Source organism: Mus caroli, unplaced genomic scaffold, assembly GCF_978045245.1.
Source record: "Mus caroli unplaced genomic scaffold, Mus_caroli_1 scaffold_17, whole genome shotgun sequence".
Taxonomy (NCBI): Eukaryota; Metazoa; Chordata; class Mammalia; order Rodentia; family Muridae; genus Mus; species Mus caroli.
This window is the reverse complement of record NW_028227272.1, coordinates 42,086,707-42,107,284: the sequence shown is the minus strand read 5'-3', so window position 1 is coordinate 42,107,284 and position 20,578 is coordinate 42,086,707. Positions and strand designations below refer to the sequence as shown.

Sequence of the window (20,578 nt, the reverse complement as noted above, 5' to 3'; positions counted from 1 at the left end):
TACACACCCATGCTTATTGCTGTACTGTCCTCGGTGGCAAGAAAATGGCATACAGTGGGGTTTTGTTCAGCCATAAAGAAAGAATGAAGTGAGATTTGCAGGGAAGCAAAGCAAAGTAGAAAGCATCATCGTAAGCTGTCTCTCTGAGGAGTGAGTGTGAGTAGACTGTATGCAGCCAGAGAGAAGGTGAACAATGAGATGTGGAGAAAACGTGGTAAGGCAGTGTGGTGCGCATGAGGTGAGAAAGCTAAGGAAGAAAACCATGGTATGGGGTGGGCTGGGCTGGGCTGGGCTGGGCTGGGCTGGGCTGGGCTGGGCTGGGCTGGGCTGGGCTGGGCTGGGTGAATGAATCAAGGGGAGGCCGGGGGGCATGAAGAAGGAGTAGGGAGGAAAGTCAGCCATCTTGTTTAAATATATATTTATTATATTAATATTGCTTATGATAATTAGAAAGCAAAAGTAAGCAGTAAGAAGAAAAGTAAAGTTTTTCTACCCAATGTAAATATGCCCGTGTATAGGTTTATTTGTACACAAAAAGAAATATGCCTTTTCCCCCCAAAGTGGGCTATTTTACCCTGCTGTTGAGCTGTCTTTTTAACAGTTCCCTTGTTTTCTGTGTACTGTAAACATAGCTTCACATCCCAGTTGAGCCTGCGATTCGCTCAACTGAATGTAGGAAGAGTAGCTCTCATGTTGTCCCTCTTTGCTCTGTCCCTCTTCCTCTTTGAGGCAAGATGCCTCAAAGAGGAAGAGGGACAGAGGCTGTAGACTTTACAGTGGGGGCATGGTGGCTGGTTATTTTTCTTCTGTATTGGTAAAAACTCCCTAAGGCCCACTTCCACAAAGATAGCAGGAATGCCGTCTGTGGTACATGAGGCACCGTTTCACTTGGATTTTACCTTTGCTTGCCTGTTTTGGAGTGAGCCCCCTGTTTTGATAAGTCAGTCGGGTTAAATGAAGTACCTTAGAGCACCTCAGCTCTACTTGGAGCTATAAAGACAATGACTAGGATTTTCACTATGTTTAGACTTATATTTTATAGATTTTAATATTCATCGTGTGTGTGGTTTTAATATGGCATGCAAAGTATTTTTGTATTTTAGGCTTAATACTTCCTATGTTTTGTATATAAAAATATTCCACTCTGCAAAGATTTCCCAAGTGCACATGTTGTTTTTGTTTGTTTACAGTGCCAGAGGTTAAAGAAACCCAAGGCTTCTGGCCTCCTGGGCAATAGACTGTTCCCTGAGTTCAACCTTGATAAAATGGACTCTAATGTGCTTACTATTATTCATTTGTGTGTAGTTCAAGAGAACAGAAGGCAGCGTTTATATATGAGTTAGTATTAGTGTCACCATCTTTCCTGGATACAAAACAAACAAACAAACAAACAAACAAAAGTTTTTAAAGATGAGAAATATGTGGCCTTACCAGGGAAGTTGTGCCCATATTGTGAGGATTTAAAATCAATTGACCATTGACCATGATGATGATTGAGACACCTGGCAAGATCATGGGAAACTTGCAGGGAAAACAGTGTAATCATCCGGATAACCACCAAACTGCCATTCTGCCTCATTTCTCCCTGGCTGGTGCATCCTCCCCATTCTCTCCATCTCATGCCTACCATAACAATTAGCCATCTCTATAGCTGTTCTCTGCTTGTCTAAGTTTATGTATAAGGAGATGTATTTTCCAGTTTTGTGTGCTGGATTCTAGCAGACTGTATAGGAAGTTAGCATAAATTGTTTTAATCATTTATTCTACATGGAGTCTAACCTTTAGGGTAATATCATGATTAAGAATGGCAATGTCGACTAAAGAAGACAGGCTCAGCCGGGGTAGCTAGAGCGCAGGGGTGCCTGACACCCGCCAGCTACCCACAACCCCCGCCACAGGATTTTGGGACTGCTGGTGAGTGGAACACAGCTTCTGCTCCAGTCCAATCACGCGGGACCTGAGACTGCTCTGGTTGGGGAGAGAGAAATCCGGCCTACATAGGGCCACAAGCCTCTTCCGGTCAGAAAAGCACCGGGGCAGCTAGGGCGCAGGGTCGGCTGACACTCGCCAGCTACCCACAACACCCGCCACAGGATCTTAAGACTTCTGGTGAGTGGAACACAGCTTCTGCTCCAATCCAATTGTGCACGGGACCTGAGACTGCATTAGTTAGGGAAGCAGAAACTGGCCTGAGTAGGGCCACAGGCCTCATCCGGCCGGAACAGCACAGGGGTAGCTTGAGCGCAGGGTCGCCTGACACCCGCCAGCTACCCACGACCCCCGCCACAGGATTTTGAGACTGCTGGTGAGTGGAACACAGCTTCTGCTCCAGTCCAATCACGCGGGTCCTGAGACTGCTCTGGTTGGGGAGGCAGAAATCCGGCATACATAGGGCCACAAGCCTCTTCTGGTCAGAAAAGCACCGGGGTAGCTAGGGCGCAGGGTCGGCTGACACTCGCCAGCTACCCACAACACCCGCCACAGGATCTTAAGACTTCTGGAGAGTGGAACACAGCTTCTGCTCCAATCCAATTGCACGCGGGACCAGAGACTGCATTAGTTAGGGAAGCAGAAAACCGGCCTGAGTAGGACCACAGGCCTCTTCCGGCTGGACCAGCACCGGGGTACCGCCAGCTACCCACAACCCCCGCCGCAGGATTTTGAGACTGCTGGTGAGTGGAACACAGCTTCTGCTCCAATCTTTAAACAGTGACAACGATAACAACTAACCCCAGAGATTACCAGATGGCGAAAGGTAAACGTAATAATCTTACTAACAGAAACCAAGACCACTCACCATCATCAGAACCCAGCACCCCCACTTCGCCCAGTCCAGGGCACCCCAACACACCGGAAAAGCTAGACACGGATCTAAAAGCATATCTCATGATGATGGTAGAGGACATCAAGAAGGACTTTAATAACTCACTTAAAGAATTACAGGAGAACATGGCTAAAGAGTTACAAGTCCTTAAAGAAAAACAGGATAACACAATCAAACAGGTAGAAGTCCTTAAAGAAAAACAGGATAACACAATCAAACAGGTAGAAGTCCTTAAAGAAAAACAGGAAAACACATCCAAACAGATGATGGAAATGAACAAAACCATACTAGACCTAAAAAGGGAAGTAGACACAATAAAGAAAACCCAAAACGAGGCAACACTGGAGATAGAAACCCTAGGAAAGAAATCTGGAACCATAGATACGAGCATCAGCAACAGAATACAAGAGATGGAAGAGAGAATCTCAGGTGCAGAAGATTCCATAGAGAACATCAGCACAACAATCAAGGAAAATGTAAAATGCAAAAAGATCCTAACGCAAAACATCCAAGAAATACAGGACACAATGATAACACCAAACCTACGGACAATAGGAGTGGATGAGAATGAAGATTTTCAATTCAAAGGACCAGCAAACATCTTCAACAAAATTATAAAAGAAAACTTCCCAAATCTAAAGAAAGAGATGCCCATGAACATACAAGAAGCCTACAGAACTCCAAATAGACTGGACCAGAAAAGAAATACCTCCCGACACATAATAATCAGAACAACAAATGCTCTAAATAAAGATAGAATACTAAAAGCAGTAAGAGAAAAAGGCCAAGTAACATATAAAGGCAAGCCTATCAGAATTACACCAGATTTTTCACCAGAGACTATGAAAGCCAGAAGATCCTGGACGGATGTTATACAGACACTAAAAGAACACAAATTCCAGCCCAGGCTACTATACCCAGCCAAACTCTCAATTAACATAGATGGAGAAACCAAAGTATTCCACGACAAAACCAAATTCACACATTATCTCTCCACGAATCCAGCCCTTCAAAGGATAATAACAGAAAAAAAACCAATACAAGGACAGGAACCACACCCTAGAAACAACAAGAAGGTAATCCCTCAACAAACCTAAAAGAAGACAGCCACAAGAACAGAATGCCAACTTTAACAACAAAAATAACAGGAAACAACAATTACTTTTCCTTAATTACTCTTTTTTTTTTTTTTTTTTTTTTTTTTTTTTTTTTTTTTTGGTTTTTCGAGACAGGGTTTCTCTGTGTAGCCCTGGCTGTCCTGGCACTCACTTTGTAGACCAGGCTGGCCTCGAACTCAGAAATCCGCCTGCCTCTGCCTCCCAAGTGCTGGGATTAAAGGCGTGCGCCACCACGCCCGGCTCCTTAATATCTCTTAATATCAATGGACTCAACTCACCAATAAAAAGACATAGACTAACAAACTGGCTACACAAACAAGACCCAACATTTTGCTGCTTACAGGAAACTCATCTCAGAGAAAAAGATAGACACTACCTCAGAATGAAAGGCTGGAAAACAATTTTCCAAGCAAATGGTATGAAGAAACAAGCTGGAGTAGCCATTCTAATATCTGATAAGATTGACTTCCAACCCAAAGTCATTAAAAAAGACAGGGAGGGACACTTCATACTCATCAAAGGTAAAATCCTCCAAGAGGAACTATCAATCCTGAATATCTATGCTCCAAATACAAAGGCAGCCACATTCATTAAAGAAACTTTAGTAAATCTCAAAGCACACATTGCACCTCATACAATAATAGTGGGAGACTTCAACACACCACTTTCACCAATGGACAGATCATGGAAACAGAAACTAAACAGGGACACAGTGAAACTAACAGAAGTTATGAATCAAATGGATATGGCAGATATCTACAGAACATTCTATCCTAAAAAAAAGGATATACCTTCTTCTCAGCACCTCATGGCACCTTCTCCAAAATTGACGACATAATTGGTCACAAAACAGGCCTCAACAGATACAAAAATATTGAAATTGTCCCCTGCATCCTATCAGATCACCATGGACTAAAGCTGATCTTCAATAACAAAATAAATAATAGAAAGCCAACCTTCACGTGGAAACTGAACAACACTCTTCTCAATGATACCTTGGTCAAGGAAGGAATAAAGAAAAAAATTAAGGACTTTTTAGAGTTCAATGAAAATGAAGCCACAACATACCCAAACTTATGGGACACAATGAAAGCATTTCTAAGAGGAAAACTCATAGCTCTGAGTGCCTCCAAAAGGAAACTAGAGAGAGCACACATTAGCAGCTTGACAACACACCTAAAAGCACTAGAACAAAAGGAAGCAAATTCACCCAAGAGGAGTAGACTGCAGGAAATAATCAAACTCAGGGGTGAAATCAACCAAGTGGAAACAAGAAGAACTATTCAAAGAATCAACCAATCAAGGAGCTGGTTCTTTGAGAAAATCAACAAGATAGATAAACCCTTAGCCAGACTCACTAGAGGGCACAGGGAAAGCATCCTAATTAACAAAATCAGCAATGAAAAAGGAGACATAACAACAGATCCTGAAGACATCCAAAACACCATCAGATCCTTCTACCAAAGGCTATACTCAACAAAACTGGAGAACCTGGATGAAATGGAGAAGTTACTAGACAGATACCAGGTACCAAAGTTGAATCAAGATCAGGTTAATGATCTAAACAGCCCTATATCCCCCAAAGAAATAGAAGCAGTCATTAATAGTCTCCCAACTAAAAAAAGCCCAGGACCAGATGGGTTTAGTGCAGAGTTCTATCAGACCTTCAAAGAAGATCTAATCCCAGTTCTTCACAAACTATTCCACAAAATAGAAACAGAAGGTACTCTACCCAACTCATTCTATGAAGCCATGATTACTCTGATACCTAAACCACAAAAAGACCCAACAAAGATAGAAAACTTCAGACCAATATCCCTTATGAATATTGATGCAAAAATCCTCAATAAAGTTCTTGCTAACCGAATCCAAGAACACATCAAAACAATCATCCATCCTGACCAAGTAGGTTTCATCCCAGGGATGCAGGGATGGTTCAATATACGGAAATCCATCAATGTAATCCAGTATATAAACAAACTCAAAGACAAAAACCACATGGTCATCTCGTTAGATGCGGAAAAAGCATTTGACAAGATCCAACACCCATTCATGATAAAAGTCTTGGAAAGATCAGGAATTCAAGGCCCATACCTAAACATGATAAAAGCAATCTACAACAAACCAGTAGCCAACATCAAAGTAAATGGTGAGAAGCTTGAAGCAATCCCTCTAAAATCAGGGACTAGACAAGGCTGTCCACTTTCTCCATACCTATTCAACATTGTACTTGAAGTCCTAGCCAGAGCAATTTGACAACAAAAGGAGATCAAAGGGATACAAATTGGAAAAGATGAAGTCAAAATATCACTTTTTGCAGATGATATGATAGTATATATAAGTGACCCTAAAAATTCCACCAGAGAACTCCTAAGCCTGATAAACAGCTTCGGTGAAGTAGCTGGATATAAAATTAACTCAAACAAATCAATGGCCTTTCTCTACACAAAGAATAAACAGGCTGAGAAAGAAATTAGAGAAACAACACCCTTCTCAATAGTCACAAATAATATAAAATATCTTGGCGTGACTCTAACTAAGGAAGTGAAAGATCTGTATAATAAAAACTTCAAGTCTCTGAAGAAAGAAATTATAGAAGATCTCAGAAGATGGAAAGATCTCCCATGCTCATGGATTGGCAGGATCTACATTGTAAAAATGGCTATCTTGCCAAAAGCAATCTACAGATTCAATGCAATCCCCATCAAAATTCCAAATCAATTCTTCAACGAATTAGAAAGTGCAATCTGCAAATTCATCTGGAATAACAAAAAACCTAGGATAGCAAAAACTCTTCTCAAGGATAAAAGAACCTCTGGTGGAATCACCATGCCGGACCTAAAGCTCTACTACAGAGCAATTGTGATAAAAACTGCATGGTACTGGTATAGTGACAGACAAATAGACCAATGGAATAGAATTGAAGACCCAGAAATGAACCCACACACTTACGGTCACTTGATCTTCGACAAGGGAGCTAAAAACATCCAGTGGAAGAAAGACAGCATTTTCAACAAATGGTGCTGGCACAACTGGTTGTTAACATGTAGAAGAATGCGAATCGATCCATTCCTATCTCCTTGTACTAAGGTCAAGTCTAAGTGGATCAAGGAACTTCACATAAAACCAGAGACACTGAAACTTATAGAGGAGAAAGTGGGGAAAAGCCTTGAAGATATGGGCACAGGGGAAAAATTCTTGAATAGAACAGTAATGGCTTGTGCTGTAAGATCGAGAATTGACAAGTGGGACCTCATGAAACTACAAAGCTTCTGCAAGGCTAAAGACACCATCAATAAGACAAAAAAACCACCAACAGATTGGGAAAGGATCTTCACCTATCCTAAATCAGATAAGGGACTAATATCCAATATATATAAAGAACTCAAGAAGGTGGACTCCTGAAAGTCAAATAACCCCATTAAAAAATGGGGCTCAGAACTGAACAAAGAATTCTCACCTGAGGAATACCGAATGGCAGAGAAACACCTGAAAAAATGTTCAACATCCTTAATCATCAGGGAAATGCAAATCAAAACAACCCTGAGATTCTACCTCACACCAATCAGAATGGCTAAGATCAAAAATTCAGGTGACAGCAGATGCTGGCGAGGATGTGGAGAAAGAGGAACACTCCTCCATTGTTGGTGGGATTGCAAGCTTGTACAACCACTCTGGAAATCAGTCTGGCGGTTCCTCAGAAAATTGGACATAGTACTACCGGAGGATCCAGCAATACCTCTCCTGGGCATGTATCCAGAAAATGTCCCAACCGGTAAAAAGGACACATGCTCCACTATGTTCATAGCAGCCCTATTTATAATAGCCAGAAGCTGGAAAGAACCCAGATGTTCCTCAACAGAGGAATGGATACAGAAATTATGGTACATTTACACAATGGAGTACTACTCAGCTATTAAAAAGAATGAATTTATGAAATTCCTAGCCAAATGGATGGACCTGGAGGGCATCATCTTGAGTGAAGTAACACAATCACAAAAGAACTCACACAATATGTATTCACTGATAAGTGGATATTAGCCCAAAACTTAGGATACCCAAGATATAAGATACAATTTGCTAAACGCATGAAACTCAAGAAGAATGAAGACCAAAGTGTGGACACTGTGCACCTTCTTAGAATTGGGAACAAAACACCCAGGGAAGGAGTTACAGAGACAAAGTTCGTAGCTGTGATGAAAGGATGGACCATTTAGAGACTGCCGTATCCAGGGATCCATCCCATAAGCAGCTTCTAAAAGCTGACACCATTGCATACACTAGCAAGATTTTGCTGAAAGGACCCAAATATAGCTGTCTCTTGTGAGACGATGCCGGGGTCTAGCAAACACAGGAGTGGATGTTCACAGTCAGCTATTGGATGTATCACAGGGCTCCCAATGGAGAAGCTAGAGAAAGTACCCAAGGAGCTAAAGGGATCTGCAACCCTATTGTTGGAACAACATGATGTACTAACCAGAACCCCGGAGCTCTTGTCTCTAGCTGCATATGTATCGAAAGATGGCCTAGTCGGCCATCAATGGAAAGAGAGGCCCATTGGACTTCAAACTTTATATGCCCCAATATAGGGGAATGCCAGGGCCAAAAGAATGGGAATGGGTGGTGTGATGGTTTGTATATCCTTGGACCAGGGAGTGGCACCATCTGAAGGTGTGGCCTTGTTGGAATAGGTGTGACCTGGTTGGAATGGGTGTGTCACTGTGGGTGTGGGTATAAGATCCTCACCCTAGTTGTCTGGAAGTCAGTCTTCCACTAGCAGCCTTTGGATGAAGACAGAACTCTCAGCTCCTCCTGTGCCATGCCTGCCTGGATACTGCCATGCTCCCACCTTGATGCCTTGATGATAATGGACTGAACCTCTGAACCTGTAAGCCAGCCCCAATTAAATGTTGTTTTTATAAGACTTGCCTTGGTCATGGTGTCTGTTCACAGCAGTAAAACCCTAACTAGGACAAGTTGGTACCGGGAGTGGGGTATTGCTGTGATAGGCCTGACCATGCTTTTATTTGAAAGAATGTGGATTTTGGGACTTTGGATTTGGAAAGCAGTGGAATGCTTTAAATGGGGCTTAATGGGTCATCCTAGTAGGAATATGGAAGACTTTGTTGCTGGGATTGATTTGAACTGTGTTGACCTGGCCCAAGAGATTTCAAAGGAGAAGAATTTCAGAATGTGGCATAAAGACTGGTTTTGTGGTATTTTGGTGAAGAATGTGGCTACTTTTTGCCCTTGTCTGAAAAGTTTGCCTGAGGCTAAGGTAAAGAGACCTTGAACTTTGGACTTTTAACATTGTTGTGACTGCTATAGACTATGAGGACTTTGAAAGTTGGACTAAATGCATTTTGCATTATGCTATGTTTAAGTGTGGCCCCCATAGACTCATGTTTTTGAACAAGTCTATGGGGACCAGGGAGTGGAATGTGATGGTTTGTATATCCTTGGACCAGGGAGTGGCACCATCTGAAGGTGTGGCCTTGTTGGAATAGGTGTGACCTGGTTGGAATGGGTGTGTCACTGTGGGTGTGGGTATAAGATCCTCACCCTAGTTGTCTGGAAGTCAGTCTTCCACTAGCAGCCTTTGGATGAAGACAGAACTCTCAGCTCCTCCTGTGCCATGCCTGCCTGGATACTGCCATGCTCCCACCTTGATGCCTTGATGATAATGGACTGAACCTCTGAACCTGTAAGCCAGCCCCAATTAAATGTTGTTTTTATAAGACTTGCCTTGGTCATGGTGTCTGTTCACAGCAGTAAAACCCTAACTAGGACAGGTGGGTAGGGAAGTGGGGGGCGCTATGGGGGACTTTTGGGATAGCATTGGAAATGTAATTGAGGAAAATATGTAATAAAAATATTAAAAATCCAAAAAAAAAAAAAAAGAATGGCAATGTCAAATCATTGCTTGCCTAAGCCAGGTCTTTCAGTAAATCCCAACTTGGTCTTCTCAAATTTAGGAATGTTTCTAGAATGGGGCCCATTCGTGTTCTCTTTTGTCTGTCTGAAGACAGTTCATGATCAGAAGCAGGCCAAAGGAGTTTATGTATGAAGTACCAAAACAAGCTATAACACATTGTGTAGCTGTGGTAGGACCATGTACTAGACAGAAGAACTAGTAAAGTTGAGTGAGCTCAAACCCGAGGAATCTGAGACTTGACACTGGCAGGAATCAAGCCTCTCCCTACCCATTTCTGCACTCGCTCTAGAACATGTATCCATGACAACCCCACTGAGAAGACAACTCCTGTCAGTCACATAAGGAAACACTTGGAGTCCTTCCCCATACAAATAGAGCATCACTAACATCTCAAACTGAGCCAATAAGAAACTCCTATCCCTAAGTCCCACCCCACTCCTCAGTGCTTATCGTGGAATAAAGCTCACAAGTTATTTCATCAAGGATCATATGAGAGGGACTGTCTTTACTGAGCTGTAACACTTGGGGAAGAGTCCCTCTTCCAAAGCATTCATTGCTGGACCTTGAAACCACCTGGCTGGCCAGGCTCAAACCACCACTGCTACCACTGTTGCTGCTGTGGTAGCTGATCTGGGTGGGACCTTGGCTACCTACCCTGCCCAGGCTACCCAAACCTTCCTTCTTTGTTAAGAGCTGTGGAAGAACCTCATATGGCATAGAACTGTGGTAAACATTTTTAGGCTGACATTTCAAGTGTTAAGCCATCTGAAGCCAGCTATGGCAATTTACACCTTTAATCCCAGCATTTGGGAGGCTGAGGTGGGTGGATCTTGTGAATTTGAGACAAACCAGATCTACATATTGTGTTTTAGATCAGACAGAGCTACACAGAAAGATCCTGTCTCAAAAGAAAAACTTAAGCCATCTGTTGCCTTTTGTGTCTATCCAGATGTTCTACGAAAACATTTGTACTGTGAGTTTTAATTTTCCTTAACACAATTTTTACTTACAAATTGATAGAAATGAAGGAAAGATGTATAAACATTTTATATACATTTGCATATCAGATAATAGCCATTAGATAAGAAAAGAGATACTACCTTTTGTTTTTCAGTAAAAATTATTTAGCACCACACTTTCCTCTCTCCAGTTAGAGAGTTCTTTTAAATGTCTTAATAACAAGTCATGCGTAGGGGAAAGTTTACTATTTCTTTAATTTTGGAAGAACACTGAAAGAAAGAGTCAGGGTATGTAGAGTATGGAGAAATTCCCTTATGAAGCTGCTGGCACGCAACTTTAGCAGATGAAGGGGAAACTGGATGGGAATAAGGTTACATATTTCTGTTCAGTAAGGGTATCCATGGTGGTAACTTTCATGATGACGGTAGTCATCCTGGTAGCCATCCTGGTATCCTTGGTGATAACTATGGTAGCCATATCCCGCATACTCATCTTCTGGGCAGCGCATCCCCAGAGACTGCTGAATGGCCATTTCCTGTCTCCGAAGTTGCATGGAATCAATTAAGTCATACACGATGACCATCGACCACATAGGAGAAGGATACCAAGATTTAACATTGCCATCTTTTCCAACTAGAAGCATGGAGAAGTACTCTGGGCTCACTTGAAAATAGTTGCGGATGTCTTTGACCAAGTGGGCTGGCACATCTTCCCGCTCAACAGTGGCGCTCCCTGGAATAGCATTGAAATGGTTGTTAGTGGATTAAAGAGTCAGAGTTCATAGATACAACAAAACAAGAGGAAATCACTGAGAGAGCAGAAGACCCACAAGCCTGTTCTCTTTAGCTCAAATGCCAGTTGTTTGCTAGGGGTGTCCAAATAGCAATTAGTTTGGTTGTGCAAGGTTGTTGTTGCCAAACTATGGGACTATGGACAAACTCTGGCATCTTTTTTGAGAATATTACAAAATACAGAACCCATGCCTTAATTTAATCCTGCAACATCAACATCTGTAGCAATCTGTCAGGGACAAACAATAATGTTTCTATTTTTAGGTATGTTTCCAATTAGCTTACTTCTTTACATTCCAGTTTTCCCTTCAGTGGACAATGGAAGCTTGTTTTGTTGTCCAGAGTGAAAAAGAGCAATTATATTGAAAACCAATGACTGGATCTAAACCAGTAGTATGTGTGAAAAGAAGAGACAGGGAACTGTGGCTTTCTGGGGGGGGGGGGTCTATTCTGGTGCTCAGCCAGGTATTTCCCACACTGGCATTTATTTCAAAATGAGGGTCTGTGGAGGAAGGATGACTATTCCTTCTGCGAGCTCCAGTCTGTTAAGTTATTTTCATTTAACTTCTTTGAGCCTTTTGTTGCATTTCCTTATCTTGTAAATGGAAATCAACATGTTAAGACCTCATAAAACAATTATGAGATTAAATGATAGAGCATAAGTTGCTTTGAAAATCTTAAAACTCATTATCGAACAAAAGCATGACTTTGATTATGAACGTGGATGGCTTTACTGTTGGTTTGAATGATGTCATATCAAGATCAAGATTAGTCCTTAGTCCAGCCCCTGCCCCACACACATCATGGGCACACAAGCTTGCTTGTGTTAACATACTAGTTCCTTGAGGCATACCTACTGAATGCATATAGCCAAAATAAGGTTTTAAAATAATTAACTATTACCATTAATTGGGAACAGTTCTAAAACTCCTCCAACTTCCTCTCCAACACCCAAAAGCTTCAGAATGGTTATATGTCGCAGACCTAACACAAAAGAAAAAAATTACAAAATTAGAGGGAAAAAAATCTGAAACTGTCTTTTCCACCCATAAACCTGACAACCGATGAATTTCATGTCACTTAAAGTCTGAAAGAAATATAGAACACAATAAACCAAGTAGGATAATCTGTCTTTGATATTTCTATAACACAGGGAACTTTAAAAAAAACTGACAAAGAGAAGTCACAGATTTTAGGATTTACAAGAATCAGGTGGTTTTGTGTGTGAGGCAGACGGACTGAAATAGATTTGCTCTTAAAATGATTCTTGCTGTAATATACCAAAATATGAAACTAGTGAAATTAAATATCTACCATGGGTTAAGCACAGTGTTGGATTCTGGGGATGGGGGTGGTGGTGGTGGGAGATTAAACCTGAAAGTTTCATACCTTTTATGGATAACTCTTCCCCTCAGAGAGAAAAACCCCAGAAACCATCTAAGTGATGGGTACAGAGCCAATCACAAGGGAGATGCTTCCCTTGACTGACAGGTCCTGACTCGTGCAAAGGATACATAGGGGAACCCCAGGCAAGCGCAGATAAGGTTTCAGCCAAGGAAGGAAGGTCATGCCTTGATAGCTTGTTGGAATTCTTTTGAAGATGAAAGGCATGGGAGGCGATTCAGAAAGAAAACAGCAAGATGAAGAGAGTCGAACCGGGGTGAGAGCTTCGAGCTAATTGATAAGATCAGCGGGGTTTGTTGCCCAGGGAGAAAATTAAAAGCTTCTATATGGGAGGGCTCCATTAAGGAGGAGCTAAAATCGAGGCAGAATGCCATTCCACACAGTTCTGTTTGGTTTTCTACCTTTATCTTTTCCCAGAAGGGTGAAGCGTTCTATTCCAAATACTAGTGAGTCATATTTTCAGAAACTGAGGATCAAGAACAAAATGACTCCGGGAAAGCGTGGTTTGTTCATGTTTCCTTCATATAATAAAAGGTTTTGCTTACACTAGTGTGGCACAGGCTTTCTGTCCCAGTATAAAATAAAAACCAAACAGCCCCTCCTGGCTCCTGAGAAGGTATCTACAGAAAGATAGCAAACCATGATAATTACTTGGTGTCATTGTCTCTTTAACATGTGTCACATTCCATAACCCAGGCTGGCCTGGGCCTCAAAAACCCCTAGTTGGAGTCTCTTGGTGCTGAGATGACACATATGTGCCACCAAAGTGGGATTTGTTTTGACTTACACTTCTACTGTGACTAAACCTTCAGTGCTCTAAGTATATTTTTCATAATCAGCACCATTGATGACTCTGAAGAGCTTTAAATACAACTCAGAATCTTGACACAATCTAATATTGTATGTTGCTAGTTGTAAAGCATTAGCTATGATCAACGGAGTATACATGAAGGATCCCTGGATTGTCTTACCATTTAGAGCTTACTTGCTGCCTTCCTTTGCATTATTTCATATCTTACATTTGGAAAGTACTTGAGAAATAATTGAGATGTACTGGGCCGTATGATAGAATTGGGTCCCACTGATGCTTGACAAAACTCATGAACACCCTTCCTTCAAAAATCAAGTACAGACTTTCTTTTTTCTATTTTTTTAAAATTTATTTTATTTATATGAGTACACTGTAGCTATCTTCAGACGAACCAGAAGAGGGCATCAGATCCCATTACAGATGGTTGTGAGCCACCATGTGGTTGCTAGCAATTGAACTCAGGACCTCTGGAAGAGCAGTCAGTGCTCTTAACCGCTGAGCCATCTCTCCAGCCCCCAAGTGCAGTTTTATAACTGTGCCATAATTATAGACAGACTCTTCCTACTCGAAGTATCAAAACAGTCTTGATTAGGAATGTTATAATGCTGATTTTTTTAATCAGTGACAGGAAACCAGCCCTTCCATACATACATACCTCTAATGATTCAAAGTGCTAACCTCGGCAGCAGCACAGATCACACTGTCAGCTGAGATATTAACACTACTGACTTCACTGTCACCCCATGTCACACTGAACCTTGTAAAAAGTTCTGTAGATTGTGCAAGTATTTCTGTGGCCAGATTAAAAATGATACTAGTGCTTTTAGTTAGCCCAGCAGAAAATGTTTAGTAAATAAGGTGACGTGTTATTTTTCAAAATATTGAGGGATTTGCAACAAATAGACAAGAAACATTTTCTCCTTTCTGATTTGGCCTTAAAAGGTTCGAAACTAGACACAGTGACACACACCAGAAATTCCAGCACACAGGAGGATAAGACAGGATGATTTGAAGTTACCTAGTGATGTTCTGTTTCATAAAGAAAATAAGATTCTGTTTTATTAATTCCTAGAACAGGATCAATAGATGGAGAATTACCCAATATTAGTATCCAGTATCCAAGTATCAGATAAGTGATCCTGCTTGAATTTCATTAACTTAAGACATGTTTTTTAAGAAATCAATTGAAAGTAAAGCAGTAAATACTTTCAAACACTTGGAAAGATTGCATAGTTGACTGAGACAGTACTTTGAAAGCAACTTCATATTCAATATAATAGAATATGTGTCTGGGAATGTGCATCTGAATTGGAGTATATTTGGATGAACTAATGTTCTATGTTCCTTTTTAGAATCATCCAGGAAGAAAGCAGTATGGGAAAGCCAAAATAAGGTGCCTTCTACTCACCAAAATTGCATGCCTGACCGTTGAGGGCAGAGAGCTGTTGTGAATAGGCCCAGTCTTCATCATTAGGAGCAGAGATCACCAGCAACCTCCTCCTCCATCGGAACCTGGAAAAGATGCAGAGAACCGCTATGACTGTTTCATACACTAGAGGCCAGTGTAAGAAAACTGAGCAACATCAACTGTTGGGTTTTTCCATTCCCAGAATAAAAATCCCTGGCCCAGAGAACTCTTCCACAGCTTCTGAAAGCCGTTCAGCTGTGTTACCACATACTCTTACTTTTTCTGCTGTGCCTTCTGTCTGCCTGAATGATATGTTGAGTCATGGTCATCATGCCTGATGAGGACACTCAGAGTAAAGTGACACTCAGTTATAAGGTACGCTAGTTAAATCTGTAAAGGAAGCAATCATGCCAAGATGACAGAAGAATGATGAAGAGCCAAAGTCCCTGTAGAGCTCCCCCATGAGTTCAGGGGGGCTGGGAAATGAGACTATAAACAAGAAAGGGCCAGAAAGGGGCTGCCAAATTTTAAGCACATGACCGCAGCAACAAGAAGGAAAGTAAGAAAGTCACTAAAAGGCTTAAAGAGGATCCCAGAAAAAGAAATCTCCTGTTTTCCTTAGATGGGGGTTGTCATTCTAGAGGCAAATGCATGTTCTGATCTCTAACTTATTATCATTAATAAGTGGCAATGCAGACTGCCCCTATGAAGTCTGGGATTTTGATAAAGCCAGCTTCTATTGTTAGTATAGCTGTCGTAGTGGACTAATAGATTTTTTATCTTATACATGGAAACTTGAACTCAAGTTTGTCATTACTACCTTTTGGATGTCTTTGTGCATGTCACTCAGTTCAACTAAGTCTCAAATTTTTACTATTTCTGGAGTAAAAAGTATGTTAGCTTCTACTTCAAAGAGGTATAAAAAAAATTAAACTCCCAAACCCATCAATGTATTATCCACATGATGGCATGGAATGAAGAAATCATGTTTTCATTTACAACTGTTCCCTTGGTCATCATCCATCACGATGAGACATGACAACCTATTTGAGTGTGTCAGTATGTTGTTTTAAAGCTCACTTTCATTGCATAGTAAGTGTGCTTCACTAAGGCTCAAGAAAGCAAGCTGGTTTTCCCACACTTTATGAATGATAAGACATAAAGAAGTAATTTGCACAACTAGTAAATCTAAGGTGGTAGTGGTACCAAAATCCAGACTTAAGGATGATGATGCTATATTTGTGCTCACAGGGTCCCTAGTACAGTATGATATAAATACAGTGAGCTCCTAGTGGATGGAATTATCTCAAACTGAAGAAGGAATGTCGCTTTCTGCCTTAGGTGCAGGCAACCAGAAGGTATTAACAATCACGGAGCTAGTGGCCAGCCATTTTGCTTATGTTTTCGCTCCCTGTGCCCCATCTAGCCTCAGAATGAACGTGAGCATTTTTAACCCCAAAGAAAATGGCCTCTTGGAGGGAACAGTGGTTTAGGGAGAAGTGAAGGAATATAATAGTCTAATGAAATACAAGCTCTGAATGGATGTCTGTCTGCTAAGGCTTGCCAAGGATTGCTTGCTGTGACATTACATTCACTTCCTCTGCTTGTTTTTTCTTCAAAGGGAAAGGAAAACAAGTCTCCCCTGAGGATAGGAGATGAATGTTTTGGCACAGATAGAGGGAAAGGAGCATATGAGACAGTCCAGAGGTTCCTGGGAAAGAGAACAGTGGCGGCTGCTGGGTCACAAGCTCCATCTCTGATCTCCCTGCTTCCTTAGGAGGAATGCCAGACCAGAGCTGGCTCCCAGCCAGCGTCTAACCAGGCCAGCCTCTCCGGCCTCCATGGAGCCATTGAGTTATTTTGGTGAGGTCTTTTTAAACTTGTTTACCTGTATGTGCCACTGAATGAGGTTTTGATGGAAGAGGGATGAGACGCCCTGTCACAGACACAACCCAGAGAAGGTTGCTTCCCATAAGGAATGATTGGACTTCACACCCTGGGACCTAAGGCCCCAGCTCAAAGGCACTAAAAAAATGTGACAAGAATCATGACCCTGCTGAGGCCCCCATTTGGGTCAAATTATTCTTCTGTCATGTTAGCTTCTCAGGAAATGAGACCCTACAAGCTCTGCATGTGTTTGCTTCTTTTAACTGGCATCCCAAATTAGTGTGCATTTGCCCACTGTTTGGGGCTTCTGTCTCAGGAAGGGTAATTATAGCCTAAAGTACAGTGCTAAAGAGAAGACTGGCTTTAGGGTCTGGTCAGTTGAAACCAAGCTGAGCAGTCTCACCAACCAGTCAGCCAATTTAAGGAAAATTCCCATTTAGGGACTGGCTTAACCATAGGATTTTTTTTTTTCATTTTGGAGCTCTTTCCTTTTCCCTTTTTGTCTTAGCCTAGATATTAATTCTGAATGGTCTTCTGAGCTTCTCTCACCAACAAAGTATGGTGTAGAAGCGGAAAACTGCACGGGACTACTGTAATAGCATATACTGATCATTTGCTTTGTACTAGGGCCTAGGCCAGTGTTACCTTTAGTATTAAGTTGCACTTTTACAATAATTTTAAGAACAAGAATGCTTATTATTGTCATTTTGCAAATTAAAAAACTGAGTGAGAAAGAAAGAAAGAAAGAAAGAAAGAAAGAAAGAAAGAAAGAAAGAAAGAGAGAGAGAGAGAGAGAGAGAAAGAGGAAGGGAGGGAGAGAGGGAAGGAGGGAGGGAGGGAGGAAGGAAGGAAGGAAGGAAGGAAGGAAGGAAGGAAGGAAGAGAAGGGAAGGGAAGGATGGAGGGAGGGAGAGAGAGAAAGAAAGAGAGAAAGAGAGAAAGAGAGAAAGAGAGAAAGAGGAGGCAGAATTCCAACACAGGGCTATTTTATTCCTGCCTCTGAGTAACTGTTTATTCTGTTTTAAATTTTAAGATAATATTTTATTAGTTCTTTAAATATTTCATACAATATATTTTGATCATATTCTCAGCCTGCCAACTGTCCCAGATTTACCCTCCCCACCCACAATCTCCTACCAACTCGACTTCCAGTTCTTTTGTTATTATTATTTTTAAAAGCCATTAAATACAATTGCATGGTCTAACTACACTTAGGAGTAGGGCCTGCCCTGGAGGGTGGTCTACCCATCAAGAGTCACCATTAAAGAACACTGGCTGTCCCTTTCCCAGCCACCATCAGTCTCTCTTAAGCTAGTAAGTGGGATTATGTGTCTATCATGAAAGATGATGTGGGGATATTTAAGTTCAGAGGCAGTGGATAACTTTAAGGAAAATGTTTTCTAGACAAACTTATAAAGATCATGACTCCATCCATAAGACCTGTAAATAAATCTCTACACACACACACACACACACACACACACACACACACACACAATCTTGTAAAGTTAACAGAGGTTGGCCTACTGACAAACTTGCAACTTCAAGTGCAACTGAAAAATTAAGAAGTTCAGCACAAGTTGAAATCTAAGTGAATTTAATTGGGGGAAGGGGTAGCATTTGAAAATATCCAAACACAAGAATTTGTGGGCAACATTTTACATCTGCAAGTATAACAGGGGAAGGTCCTTGGTATCGGTATGGATGAGTACACAGCAACCCTGCATAGAGGAAGGGTTCCTTGCTAGCATTATTTCAATTTTATAATGGAGAGATTTTTAAGGCAGTTTAGTTAAGAAACATAAGGTCAACGTGATGAGTGTGTTGTAGATTGAATTTTCATATGAATGATAAATCTTACCTTCTTTAGATGAGTTGCTATACCCTAAGAGCCCCAAGTCTCCTGAGTCTGCAGGAATTCAAGACACTCATGTATTAGTCCCTTATTTCTTGAGATCCTGATTAACACAAGGCAGCGAGTAGAGATCAAGCCCATCAAGACTCACATTTAACTCTGAGCCTCGAGCAAATGTTTACTTCATTTCCGGAGACCCTCAGCCCTGAAGTATAGCTGGGATAGTGCTTATATTGAGATCTTTGCGATTTGATTTGTTGTGAGTACATTATTTAGTTTTGTCCCTCTTGGGAACTGACTCAAAGTCCCTATGAAACTTTCACCCAACATTGGGAAAAACTTGGAGCAAAGAAGAAAGTGTTGTTTTTCTTAAGCTGGTCTCTAGAGAATGCCCTAAGCCCCGATGTCAATGGGCACTGCTCCCTAGAGGATTCCGGAGAGAGGTCAAGAGGATTCCTACTTCTAGGGTCTCAGTGTGGCTTTCGTTGTTTTGTTGTAAGGAAGTGGAAAGTCAAGTACAGTGTGTCGGTCCCATTTGGAAGTGAAAGAAGACTCATGCAAAACAAAATGTGATGTTCACAGCTTCTCAGATTTGCTGACTGCATGAAACAATCCTCACGAAAGTTCTGGATTCTATCCGCAGTATCAAAGGAAAGAAACAGAAGAGACCTCTCCAATATCACAAAATCAACCTTCACAGCCAGAGTTGGACTGAGCTTTGCAACTCCAGGCCCACAAGACTAAGCGCCATAGCCAGAGTGCTCAAGAGATGAGTACACGTGAACCACTGTGTTTCTCTGATTCTGAGTCATCAATGTCAACCATCAAATTTAAAAAAGACAGACAGGAAGGAAGGGAGGGAGGGAGGGAGGGAGGGAGGGAGGGAGGGAGGAAGGAAGGAAGGAAGGAAGGAAGGAAGGAAGGAAGGAAGGAAAGGAGGGAGGGAGGGAGAGAAGGAGGGAGGAAGAGAAGAAAGGAAAAGAAAGGAAGAGAAGAGAAGAGAAAAGAGAAGAAAAGAGAAGAAAAGAAAGAGAAGAAAAGAAAACTTTCCAGGCAAAATTGCACTAGCCTTATTTGGAAACACAAAGATGATGTACCTGGATAGGAAGTTCTCCAGGGACTGCCTCTTGTCCTCCTTGCAGGCAATGCCCTCCTTCTTCTGCTTCTCCATATCTTTGATTCGGGATTGGAAAGTGTCAATCAGATCAAACACTGACTTCATTGCTATTGGCACTTCGTAGTATTGCTGTTTAAGAAAGCATAGGATACATGCAATTTATACTTTCCAGAGAAATCTGGGAAAACCTTTTGATTTGGAGCCTAGAGGCAGTTTGTTTGTTTGTTTGTTTGTTTGTTTGTTTGTAATAGTACTATCTGCTAGTTGCTTGAAATTGGGACCCCAGGACGCAATTGGTGTATTTATAGAGAATGATTCTGGTCTTCTTTTACTAAAAACAATTGATAGCTTCCTTACCATCCACACCTTAACTTTATTCCCATGCTGCTGGCACTAAGCTGGTTTCTATTTATGACACCACCAGAGAAGCAAGGGACAGTATACTAACATAGAAAAGCAAATGAAACAG

General features: G+C 41.5%; 1 protein-coding gene across 2 annotated transcripts in view; it reads right to left on the bottom strand.

Moving 5' to 3' along the window:
• Positions 1 to 10,802: 10,802 nt before the first annotated feature.
• Ccdc80 (coiled-coil domain containing 80) overlaps positions 10,803 to 20,578 on the bottom strand; it is a 33,698-nt gene continuing 23,922 nt past the window's right edge. For both annotated transcript variants that reach the window (XM_029470668.2, XM_021184806.3), the window contains 4 exons: positions 20,090 to 20,238; positions 15,252 to 15,355; positions 12,532 to 12,612; positions 10,803 to 11,569 (listed from right to left, as the gene is read on the bottom strand). In XM_029470668.2, coding sequence (XP_029326528.1) covers positions 11,223 to 11,569; positions 12,532 to 12,612; positions 15,252 to 15,355; positions 20,090 to 20,238 — 681 coding nt within the window. In that variant the 3' untranslated portion in view covers positions 10,803 to 11,222. The remainder of the gene's footprint in view (positions 11,570 to 12,531; positions 12,613 to 15,251; positions 15,356 to 20,089; positions 20,239 to 20,578) is intronic.